General features: G+C 41.9%; 1 protein-coding gene across 1 annotated transcript in view; it reads left to right on the top strand.

Annotated features, from left to right (window-relative positions):
- The first annotated feature begins 209 nt into the window (after window positions 1–209).
- The window catches only part of ADAMTSL1 (ADAMTS like 1), a 486156-nt gene continuing 473634 nt past the window's right edge, over window positions 210–12731 (top strand). The window contains 4 exon segments of the mRNA XM_075727091.1: window positions 210–351; window positions 398–574; window positions 577–653; window positions 655–771. Of these exon segments, the coding sequence (XP_075583206.1) occupies window positions 210–351; window positions 398–574; window positions 577–653; window positions 655–771 (513 nt within the window).

Raw genomic sequence — 12731 nt, forward strand, 5'->3', positions numbered from 1 at the left:
GAACAGACTGCCCAGAGAGGTGGTGGAGTCACCATCCCTGGAAGTGTTCAAAAACCGGGTAGATGTGGCACTTGGGGACATGGTTTAGTCTAGTCTACCCTTGACTGGTTTAGTGTGGACTTGGTAGTGTTGGTTAATGGTTGGACTGGATGATCTTAAAGGTCTTTTCCAACCTAAACGAGTCTATGATTCTATGATTCCATGATTCTATGCCCCATCCCTCCCCAAACACCGCACCCTCGCCTCCACGCCGCCTCTCCCTGCGCGCCCCATCGCTGCCTGCGCGCCCCGTCCCTGCCCGTGCGCTCTGTCCTGCCTGTGCGCCTCGTCCCTGCGCGCCCCGTCCCTGCGCACCCGTCCCTGCCGTGCCCCCGCCTGTGCAGGGCCCACGCCCGCCTGCGCGCCGCGCACCCTCCGCCGTGCCCGCTCCGTCCGGGCCCGGGGGGAGCCTCGGGGGAGGCGGCGGCGGCGGGCGGGGGCGGACCGGCAGCGGCGGCGGCTCCCCGCCTCCCTCCCCGCCGTCCGGCAGCGGGGGGCCGCGCCCCCGCGCACCTCCCTGCCCTGCGGGGCCCGGAGCGCCGCGCACCCCGCGCCGCTCGCAGAGGCGCGCAGGGGCGGCCGCAAGGCAGGCGCGGAGCGGCGGAGCGGGCGGCCCCCCGCTGCAGCACGCCGGAGCGCCGCGGGAGGAGGATGGCCGCGGCGGCGGGGCAGCGCCGGGGCGCTGCCGCCTCCCTGCTCGCCCTCGCCCTGGGGCTCCTCGCCGCCGCGCAGGTAAGGGGGTGCGGGGGCTCGCCCGCCTCCGGGCCGGGGCTCCCCTGCTCTGCGGAGAGGGGACGGCGGGGGCCGGGGGGCGGCGGGAGCTCCGCGGGGCGCGGCGGCGCGCTCCGCACCTGCGGCCCCGGGATGCTGCCGCCCCCGGGCCGGGGGAGCGCTGCCCCGGCCGGCGGCGGGGCTCCTCCTCGGCCCGCAGGTATCTGCCGCGGCTGCCCGCAGCCTGGAGCGCTGGCGGAGGCTCTGCCTGCAGCTGTGTTTGCCGAGCGGACGTCCCCGGGAGCCTGCGCCAGGCTGATTTTACAGCTCTCTGGGAAGGAGGATGGGAGTGTCTTTATTCCAAAAGTTACGGTACTGCTGAGCTTTGCCGAGTGTCGGGGGGTGAGGTTCTCAGCCTCCTTCGGGAAGGGGCGGGGGGGGGGGGGATACTCTCCAAGATGCAGAGCAACTTTGGGAGTCCTTTGCCTGTCTTTCTCAGACGGGTGTTTCGTTCTGAAAGCAGAGCGCTGGGCCGGGCCGTGTCACTGCATTTCCCTTGGGTGTAATTCACATCCTCTAACATGCTCTACAGGTAGTTTGCTTTGCTTAGTCAGCAATTTGCCATTGCCCAGCTTTTATTTCAGACTCTAGCCAAGGCAAAAGAGAAAGGAAAATTAAAAAAAAAAAAAAAAACAAACCAGCCTCGCTGATGATGCCCTAGTCAGCCCTCTGGAGACAATAAATGAACACTTTCAGCTTTGTATGTGCCCTAAAGAAAAGCAAGTGTGAACACGGCTCTCCTAAATAATTCCCATTTGTTTTTGTTCTTAAATTTTCAAGATGAGTTTTAAATAAGTAGTAGCACATTTACATTAAAGATGATGATCCTTTTGTGTTTACAGCATTAGCTTGATTTAACCCTCTTAAGAAAAAAATACTTAAGAATTAAAAAGAAAGTTCAGGGCACTTGAAATAAGCTTAGAAACTTTATTCTCCACACAACTTCAGGCTGCTGCTGAATGGGACATTTCTGGTCTCCTCCTGTGCTCCTGAGCATGTATTTTCTCCTCCCTTGAACCTCTGTGGTAACTGTACATCCATGAGCAGGTTAGCCTAGTGATCTGAGTGAAGTTCTTAATTTTGATAGAGAAACTTTTATGTTAGATTACTTTGCCTTCTGTTGTTGCACCACTGCTGGATCCCATGCGAAGGAGATGATTCAAAAGCACAGTGGGGGACTGTAGGGGATGAGGTGTGATGCCAGCCTACACCTGCAGGCATGTGGTCAGGACTGGATCGTGACTGTGTCGCTGGAAAAGTTTTTGACAAAAGGCTGCAGAGTGCGTTTGTAGCACTGATGTGCCTCAGGACTGCACAGACTGGCCCGTAGAGACCAATATCTAATGAGGTCTGGTATCTGTTTCTGATAAAGGCCACTAGAGCCATAATAACTGTGATCCTGCAATGGAAACCTCACCTGTTACATCCTTTAACACTACCACCAAATCTGTTCCCAGGACTGAGGATGAGCTGATCTCCCCTGGCACTCAGCTCCGTCCCTGCTTATCCTGGCCCTGTGCACCTGCTTGCCCTCTTTCTTGCAAGCAGCTCCTCTTTGTGGGGAATTAAAATAGCTCTGTACTTCTTTTTTACATGCAAATGCAGAATATTCAGGCTTACTTTTGAAAAAGCATGGAGCGAGTGAGGTGCAGTGCAGTGGCCCGGGAGCTGGAACAGGCAGGCAGTTTAGTTTCCTTTGGCTTTTATGTTGAATACTAAGTTACATGAATTTCATTTTACAGTTACTGAGATAGTGTTACTCTTGAAATAGCAGAGTTTGGCACTGCCTCCTGCCTCTAGTCTCAAATTTACACGGTGATAGTGAGAATAAAATCAGTTGTCCTCATGGACAACATTTACTAGGGCCAAGAACATAATCAGCCCGGGAAGACTTCTGTTGTTTTTCTAGCATTTGTAATGTGAGATAGTGGAATAAGTGGGGATTAAAGTTATGTTTTTACTAAGCAGTCACAGGTATGTGCGTGTATTACAAAGAAGATATTAAAACCGACTGTAATTCTGTAAAGGTGCATTGCATTAGTCTAAATTTTAGATTAAATTAAGATGAAAAATTATTGTTCTCATGCACTAAGCATGACCATGAATTTAGGATTTGGATGATATTGCCATACCATATTATGATAAAAAGGAGCTTGCAAAAACTTTTGCCTTTTTTTTTGAAGAAGTAAACTGAATCTTCAAATCGTGTGTTGTTGTTATTACTATTTTATAAGTCCTTCAGGAACTAGACCAAATTTAATCTTTTAATTAGTAATTAATAGGATCTATTAGTATTTGTAAGTCTGAACTCTATTTTCAAGCATTATTTTGGAAGTAAGCATTATTTTGGAAGTAAGTGCTAGTTTGCTGGGGATGATATGTTCCTACTGCATCCTCAGTTCAGTATTTCTGTGGAATTTCAATTTCCTCTTTTTGCTTAGTTTTGACAGGGAATGTCTAGCACCATTTTTTGTAATTTTTTTCCTTCTTTAGGTCTATAAACCAACATATTGGGTTTTAGTGGAACTTCTCTTCTTAGAGTGATTGTTCTCACAGTGATTTTTTTTTTTTTTTAAATTTGCTGTTGCATATTTTAAAAACGTAGAAGAGATTATAGTAGATACCCCAACAAAAGAACCTAAACTGGCCTTTTTAATTTCATTGTGACATAATAGTTATTGTAGTAGACTCAGCTTTTAACTCTGCTTAACACTTCATGTATGAAAACTGTGTATAAATGCAAGCATTTTCACATGTGTTTTACGGGCTGACTGGATATGAGCAGGTTTAGGTCTGGATGTAGGGAGATGTAGACCATTGGTAAATTGAATTTTCATGCTTGACATTGTACTCCTAGACTTTTTGTGCCTCCTATTTGCTGTATCCTATTTTATTTTTATATTTAAATAATGTGGTTGCTACGGTGTTCCCTTTTTTCTTTCCACAACACGTGTGATAGGGTGGGAGGGAGTGAAGTCGGGGTATTTTGTGTTAGGAAATAGTTCATATGGAGAAGAAAGCATCCTTCTAAAATACTTGCATGTAGTGACATAATAGTAAATTATATTAAGCATCTACCTTTATCTTTTCTCCAACAAAATACTTAACAAGTAAAAATCCACTGAGTTTTGTTCCATTGCCCAGAGAAGACTATAACTTTCTCTTCTATTGAATAAAGTCAGAAACAAAGCCAGTCAAAGCTACTGAAAATAGGAATACACTCACAGTCCCTACCTTTGAAAAACTGACCATGTTACAGTTAGAAGGTCAAAATACTTCAGTCTGGAAGCATTTTAGATGAGACTGTAGAAAAAAATGAGATGAGGACAAACTATTAGAATACAAGTAATAAATTTATATAGTTCAACTAGACAGCCAGCACCGAAATATCACCGTGCCCCTACTTGTTTCATGTAGAATCATTTTGAAAGCAGTTTGTACCCATCAAAATAATTTTGTAGTGTGTTTCTTATGGATCTTGGTAGTATTATGACCAAAATTATATTGATGAAAATAATTATGGCTGGTAATGTTAAAGTTGAGCAAACTCAAAGAAATTTCACCTCATTGGGGAAGGCTTAAATAAACTTCTGTTGCTTTAATGATTGGAGTTGTCTTTTGATCTTCGTAGTGGATGAAATGGGTTCTTGGTTATATTGTCAGCTGAAAGCATGAAGCTGCAGGAAGATATATTCTTTTTGCATCATCATCTGTCATATCATTGAAGTTCCTGTTGTTTCAAATAATAAGACTCCCTCTCCCCTTCTAATTAGAATCACAGAGTCACAGACTAGTTGAGGTTGGCAGGGACCTCTGGAGGTCATCTTGTCCTATGCCCCCTGCTCAAGCAGGGTCCCCTAGAGCCGGTTGCCCAGGACCATGTCCAGATGGCTTTTGAATATCTTTGGGGATGGAGCCTCCACCATTCTTTTGGGCAACTTGTGCCAGTGTTCAGTCACCTCACAGGAAAGAAGTGTTTCCTGATGGTCAGAAGGAACCTCCTGTGTTTCCGTCTGCACACATTGCTTCTTGTCCTGTTGCAGGGCACCACTGAAAAAAGCCTGGCTCCATCTTCTTTGCACCCTTCCTTTGGATATTGAGCCTGCTTTTCTCCAGGCTGAACAGTCCCTCTCAGCCTTTCCTCATAATGGAGATGATCTAGTCTCCTCATCATCTTTGTGGCCCTTCGTTGGACTCTCTCTAGTATGTCCTCCTCTCTCTTGTACTTGGGAGCCTAGAACTGGACACAGAACTCTAGGTGTGGCCTCATCAGTTCTGAGTAGAGTGGAAGGACCACTTCCCGCAACCTGCTGGCAATCCTTTGTTTGATGCAGCCCAGGGTGCTGTTTGCCTTCTTTCCCCCAAGGGAACATTGCTGGCTCATGGTCAACTTTGTCTTTACCAGCTCTGCCCCTGTCCCATCCTTTCCTGCAGAGCTGCTGTTCACTTACAAATTCAGTGAAGAGAAGACTTTGGGCTAGCTTTTTACCACAGTGGGCACCTGAATTCAATGAAATGTTTTTAGCAAAGTTTCATGAAAAATTTTAGAGCCATTTCTGAGAATTCAAGTGTATGGGGAAAAAAGTAATTTGAAGCAGTACTAATCACTTTTCTTTCATGAAAGCCTTAAGCCTCCTTAGTTTCTTTGTGAAGGAGGGTTGAAAATTTAGCAAGAGAAAGGCCTTGCACTGGAGATGTCTGTTGCTAAAATTGTGAAAGTGAGACTAAATTTGCTTAAGTTACGGGTCTCTGAGCATTCATAGCCTGCAGCTCACTAGAGATTTAGGCTGTCAGCATTTTCACACGTTTTCACAGGCCATATGTGAATACATGCACATGCCAGGGAAAGAAGCTGTACTTCCTCTTCTCCTGTTGCACCAGGCAAAGTCTGATTATTCACAAACTGATAATTACATCTGGATCCTACGGTCATGTTTTCATCTGGACATGTTGTGCAAAGGTGGGCTGAATGAACGATTTGTGAGATCCAAATGCAGGTGAAACTAGAGCTCCAAGAGATAAATGCAGGGAATGGGAATATTTTCACACTGGTCTGATTGTACAGCTTCTGACAAGTTATATGATCTCTGACGATATTACTTATTGCTCTCTTGTGTGACCCCAATAAACAATTCTTCTGTAATAGCTTTTGCCTCCTTAAGATGAAGGGAAAGGAGGGAATCAAACTATACTTTTATGGTGTCTATCTGATTTTAAATTTTGTCTCATTCCTCTTTTAGAGATGTATGCCAAATTTCATGGATTTAAAAATATTGCCGTTTGCGAGTTTTTCCAGCAATACTTGGGTTGATAATGGAAAAAACAGTTAGGTACAGATATGGAATACTCTGTTATTTTACCATTAATGAGTGATGGCAGAACTGATTGATGAACATATCCTTCAAAAAGTGGAGGTAAAATTTTTGATAATCTAGATTAGATTACTAGTATCATGTTCCAATCTCAAGTTCCTGTAAATTACTTCTGTTAATAAAAATGTAACCTGTGCATTAAAATGTATCTCTGTTCTTGCTGTAGAAGTTCACAATGGCTGCATGAAGTAGACACTACTAGAGATTTGTGGAAACATCAGATGTAAATTATTGCTGCTAGGTATTAGATTAAAAAAAAAAAGAAAAGAGCCCAGGTATGCTTTTAATCCTCTTTCACTGCAAACTACACTTCAACACTTTTACTCTCCAGTGTCATCTTCTACATTTTTTTCCTACAAAATATAATAAAGTATGCCTTGCCTGTGATCAAAAAGATGATCAAACATGATGAAGTCTGCTAATGGGATGATGTATGGTAAGTAGACGAGCAAGTCATTACTTGGATTTAGCAACCACAATATTCCCTGTATGCTTCTGTTCCTGTATTTTCAATCTTCCCATAGCAGCACAAGTACATGGGTACATGTTACCATTGTGCACCTTAAGACACTGCACCCTAAAAATGCAGTTGTGTCCCAGCTGCAAACAAGATGTTTCTATTTTAGTAAGTGATGTAACAGCAATGTAACATGTCGTTTACAAGACTTGGTGAATAATGCCATGTGCATCTGAGTCATGCCCCTATTAAATTTAATTAAACTCTTTAGACCCTTCTCAGTCTTAAGGGTATCCATTTTGTATGCCTTTTGAGAGAAATGTGCAGTCAGCATAATTGCTCAACATGTATGTGCAAGGAGAGTTACCAAAAGGGGGAGAAATGGAAAGAAAAGAGACAATTCAAGGCCTTTGGGAAATATATTAAGTGGAGCTGCACTAGGTACCTTGGAATAAATTGTGGGATGAATAGGTCACTAGTGTCATTTGACACAGTTACATTTTAAATGAATAGGAGAAAAAAAGGAGAGAAAAAAAGAAATTGCATAATGTGGACTGAGGGAAAATCAGATTATAACAATGAGTTCTGCTGGATAACAGAAAGCCTGGTTCTTTAAGCACATTGTTCTCCTGAGTGGACAGGAGCAGTATTATATGTGCTGCTTACACACCAGTTCAGGACTGGTGTGGGAATGGAGTGGGTGATCAAGCAGGACTGTCCCATCTCAGCCAATAATATCCGTCAGAGGAATTAAACAAAGCCTATTCTTGCAGCCATGCTTCAGTTTGTTCATAGTCCTATATGGCTAGGTGCCATAAATAATGACTGCATTACATCAGGCCCAGATATGGCTTGTGGAGTGTTGTTTGATACTGTTACTTTTGACTCAACCAAGTGTTTCCAGAATTTTCATCTGTACAAATACATCTTTTTAAACTGACCCCATATATGCCAGTTCTTTCAATGAAGCATTTAATAACTGAAGAGTGGATTTATACAAAACTGCCAGTAATTGTTTCATTTAGTTTTGTTTTGACTTGCGGATTAAACAGGCATATGTATTGCATTGAACAGAAAGACCTGCTTGTGGATTTTGACATAGTTATAATAATACTGCCACTCTCCATGTAGCTCAGGTGGGCTGCAGAAACCAGTTTTTCTTTGGGCTGCACATGTTTTTTGATTCTATGAAAAGCTGATATGAAGGAAAGACTTCATGGATAGGAATGACACTACTATTCAACATAATAGCCAAAAACTAGTCCTGTGCAGCTGCATGTTTTCTTTTCTTTTATTTTATTTTATTTTATTTCTCTCAGTGTATTTTTATAGGAAAAAGGGGAGCCAGACTCATCCTGACTTACGCTAACTCCTGAAGAAATGACTGACCAACTGCTTCACTGAAAAACACCCCTTCTTTTTCACCATGGGCTTGGCTGAGCTATGTCGTGGTAGAGAAGGGGAAAAGAAGAAGGGAAAATTTTTTAACAGATTAATGACATTTCAAGCTTTCCTTTCAATTTCAGAAAATTTGATATTTAAGTGTTTAAAATTTTTCAGTTGGCTGGAGAATTAAGGAGGCAGCAAAGGTCAGAGCTGAATGTCTCAGTGATCATTTTGCTTAACCAATGTTTGGAAAAATGGTGCATTTGTAAAACTACTCTTTTTTTTTTTCAAGGAAAGAATAACTGCTTCATTGTAATAGCCACTGCCAATAATTTCATGGCAATTTACTATGGTAGATTGGTGCATAGTAAGCAGTAGTGTGTGGGACCATTTTGAAGTGAAAACAGTTTAATTTTTCTCTGAAGTTTTATTAGAAAATTCTTTTTATATCTGACATTTTAAACATCTGTATGTTTCAATCAGAAAAAGCTGCCTTTGCAAAATCTCTCAGAGAAGAAAGGGTGTGCCAATGTAAAAGACAGAAATAAATTTCCAAATATTTTTCTCTTCCCCCTGTGCTTCTACCTGGCCTTCTGAATCCTCTTGCTACAGCCTTGCTCCTGCTAAAAAGTGTATGTGTTGTGTGTTTGTAACTTCAGTTGTAAGTGATCCCAGTCAGCCTAAGAAATCAGTCAAATGAATCAACTTACGTGTTTGCAGATTTGGAGACTGTGTCTAACAGTCCTTAGAAAGGCAACAAGACCTCTACATTTAGTATGTTCTCCCCCATTGCCTTTTACGTCTAACCTTTATCTCTCAGATAATGGCACCGGATATTGCATCCAAAGGTTTATTAGGAGTACTGTCACTGACGCATAATGCTTCACCTGTGATTTGTACAGTGGTTTTTCAAATTCTGTTTAGTGGAATACTGCTGTCAAGAGGTAAATGCTTGAAACCCACTTAGTTTAAATAAAGTACCTACAAATTTCTGTGCTGTACCGCAGTGATTAATTGAAGGCAGTGTTTATCCTGGAGGTGGGTGATTTTCAAACTTTGAATACAGCCTTTTTTTTTTTTTTCTTTAAGAGATGCTTTTCAGGTATGAGTCAGCATTATATTTAATGACCTGTCTACAAATATGTTTTTGTAGAAACTGTCCTGTTTAGGGTTAAATTCTATGAGATGCTAACCAACCTTTGCTGAGTCTTTATGAAGGAGTATTTCAGAAGATTAAAGAGCAGTTGCTAGATGGGTTCTGACCTTTGCTTTCATTGGAATATTTATGTTGGTATTTAGGTTCCTACTAGAAGTTCATTTTATGAGCAAGTGAGCAATCTGTTTGCTTTTGAAGTTCCATATTTTCATGTTGCATTGTTCATGAATGCTTAAACATTTTCATTTGCTAACAACATATACACTTATCCTGTAGTCCCTTACAAGACTAAGTTGTTATTACATTCTTGCACTTATACCCTCATATGTATATGTGGGACAAAGGTAGAATTCATTGGAAAAAAGATCCCTTCTACATTTGAAAGTTACTTGCCCTCATTACCTTAGCATTTAATTACAGAGGGTAGAGAGAAGATGTTTTAATGGGTGATTTCGAATATGTATTACACACTGCCAAAATGCACTTAATTTGTGGTAAGCAAAACTAAGATACAGAACAAATATAAGTTGCACACACACAGGAGAGAACTCTGTTTTTCTTTTAATCTGGAAGCTTGTGGTGTATTAACATTTTTACTAGAAAAATGTTTCTGTCCTCTGTTCTGTGTTCAGTCTCTGATACTTTTGGCAACAGTGTCATACCATTGTTATATTTTGCATTTAAGAGTAAATAAGCATACTGAAACAAGGAATATGTAGTTTTGGGTTTTGAATCAAAGACCAGGAAATGGCTTTATCTTTGCATTGTTTTATTTATTCAATTTTCCTGATCTAAACCAGTTTGAAACAGTGTGGTTGTAGAACATATTCTTCATCGGCAAATTTTAAACGTATCTGCCCTGTGTTAATCATAGTAAGGTTGTAGTGTAGAAAGGATTTGTTATTTGATGACTGGCTTTTTCCAAGGAGTTTGAGCATAGGGGTTACCTGACTGCCATTAACTTTTAATACAATATGGAAACCTAACTTAATCTTCTTGTTATAACTGAGTAATCTACTCGACACTGAACAGCCACACAGTGAAGAATGTTTTTATCTGCTAGAAAAGACACATAGGGAAAGAAACAGGAAAACTTTATGCTTCGTTGCTGTTCAGAGGGAGAAATACAACAGAATTCATCAGACAGGCTGTAGTTTCTGCACTTCCCTTGACTGACTGACCTGCAGCAGTCAGGGGACAGCAAGCTGAAAAGTGACATGCTTAACATTTCAGACAGATAATCATAGAATCATAGAATTGTTTAGGTTGGAAAAGACCTTTAGATCATCCAGTCCAACCATTAACCTACACTACCAAGTCTACTCGAAGCCAATCAAGGGTAGACTAGATTAAACTATGTCCCAAAGTGCCACATCTACCCGTTTTTTGAACGCTTCCAGGGATGGTGACTCCACCACCTCTCTGGGCAGCCTGTTCCAATGCTTGACCACCCTTTCCATAAAGAAATTTTTCCTAATATCCAACCTAAACCTCCCCTGGTGCGGCTTGAGCCCATTTCCTCTCGTCCTATCACTAACTACTTGGGAGAAGAGACCAACACCCACCTCAATACAACCTCCTTTCAGGTAGCTGTAGAGAGCGACAAGGTCTCCCCTCAGCCTCCTCTTCTCTAAGCTAAACAACCCCAGTTCCCTCAGCCACTCCTCATAAGGCCTGTGCTCCAGACCCTTCACCAGCTTCGTTGCCCTTCTCTGGACACGCTCCAGCACCTCAATGTCTTTCTGGTATTGAGGGGCCCAAAACTGGACACAGTATTCCAGGTGCGGCCTCACGAGTGCCGAGGACACAGGAACAATCACCTCCCTGCTCCTGCTGGCCACACTATTCCTGACACAAGCCAGGATGCTGTTGGCCTTCTTGGCCACCTGGGCACACTGCTGGCTCATGTTCAGCTGGCTGTCAACCAGCACCCCCAGGTCCTTTTCAGCCAGGCAGCTTTCCAGCCACTCTTCCCCAAGCCTGTAGCATTGCATGGGATTGCTGTGACCCAAGTGCAGGATCCGGCACTTGGCCTTGTTCAACCTCATACAGTTGGCCTTGGCCCATTGATCCAGCCTGTCCAGGTCCCTCTGCAGGGCCATCCTACCCTCCAGCAGATCGACACTCCCACCCAGTCTGGTGTCATCTGCAAACTTACTGAGGGTGATAATATAAGCGACTGCACCATAATAGTGGGAAAATCACCTTACTGGATGCATATATGAATACGAACTCCACAAAAATTAGACTTGTTGCTAAAAGACAATTTTGGGAAAGGATTTTAAAGATAGAGTTGAACATTTTTTAAAGAAATGTCTACTCATCAGAAGAAAAATCTTTTTAGGAAAAGCTTACTTCTAGACCTTTTAGAAATTTTAGAAACTATTTTTATTTTTTTCTAAAAGTTTTATTTGTATTATAGTTGAAGCAAAAAAAATTTACTATGTCAGGGTTCTTTTTTTTTTTTTTTTTCCCTGTAATTATCTGAAACTTCATACTTCATACCTGGTCAAGGTGGACCATTCAGAAATTAGTTTAACTAGTGAAACCTGCAAGCTGTTCAGAGGGTTTTGGTGGGAGATGGGTGATATTTGGCTGTTTTCTCTCCAGATTTATAAGATTTCTTGGGGCATAGGTGTCTGTGTGTGGTTTTTTTTCTTCTTCTTCTTTTCTTGTTTCTTTTTAAACTGTAGCAAGAAAATTTCTGGTATCTCAAATTTCTGTGAGAGAGGAACATGGATTTCTGTTTGGGCTTGAAATGCTAAAATTAGCTTGCACCATGTCCTTATTTTCCTTCCTCCTGAAATAGAGGTGATTGAGCAGGCTTTGAATATGTTGATGTAAATTAAGTTTTTGCACTGAATCTGAAATATTTTTCAAGACATTATAACAGGGATCTTTTTTGTTTGGTTGGTTTGTTTTGTGGGAGTGCTTTTAATTTAATTTCCTTAAACTTAAGGCTCAACTTTCAGGAGAAATTTTTACCTAGAACAAGTTTTTTTCAGTATGTCAATTGTAAAACAGTAGTCTGGGGAAAATGAAAAGAGGCTTACATAGCATCAAAACTATCTTCAACTGTAATGAATAACTGTAATACCAGAGTCTTGCCACATGCTTCACACTGGCATACTGCTATTAATTTGTTGCTGATGAAAAGGAAGGATAACTGATATGAACCCTGAAATATTCTGGGTTGCAGAACAGTCCTTTTCCTGGTCTTGGAGAGTGAATGTTTTCATGTCAGATCACACATAAAGAATTCTGGATGTTGGAGTGCAGTTAAAATAAGTATTTACTGGATCCCTTTCGAACTGGTTCACTACCAAGGAAAATATTGCAACTATAAGCTATGTCATTTATGTGACATCAGAGCTCCAACAAGGTGAGAATATAGAGGAAAACCCAAGAGTTCATTAAAATAATTTGAGACATTTATATAAGAACAATGAAGGAAAGAACCTGTGCAGTAAAGGATGGGCTAGTTTCATTTTAAAAGGAATATTCCTCTGTAGCTGATTCGATCCTTGATATAACATGGCACTGTATTGAG

The sequence above is a fragment of the Pelecanus crispus genome, chromosome Z (assembly GCF_030463565.1).
Source record: "Pelecanus crispus isolate bPelCri1 chromosome Z, bPelCri1.pri, whole genome shotgun sequence".
Lineage (NCBI taxonomy): Eukaryota > Metazoa > Chordata > Aves > Pelecaniformes > Pelecanidae > Pelecanus > Pelecanus crispus.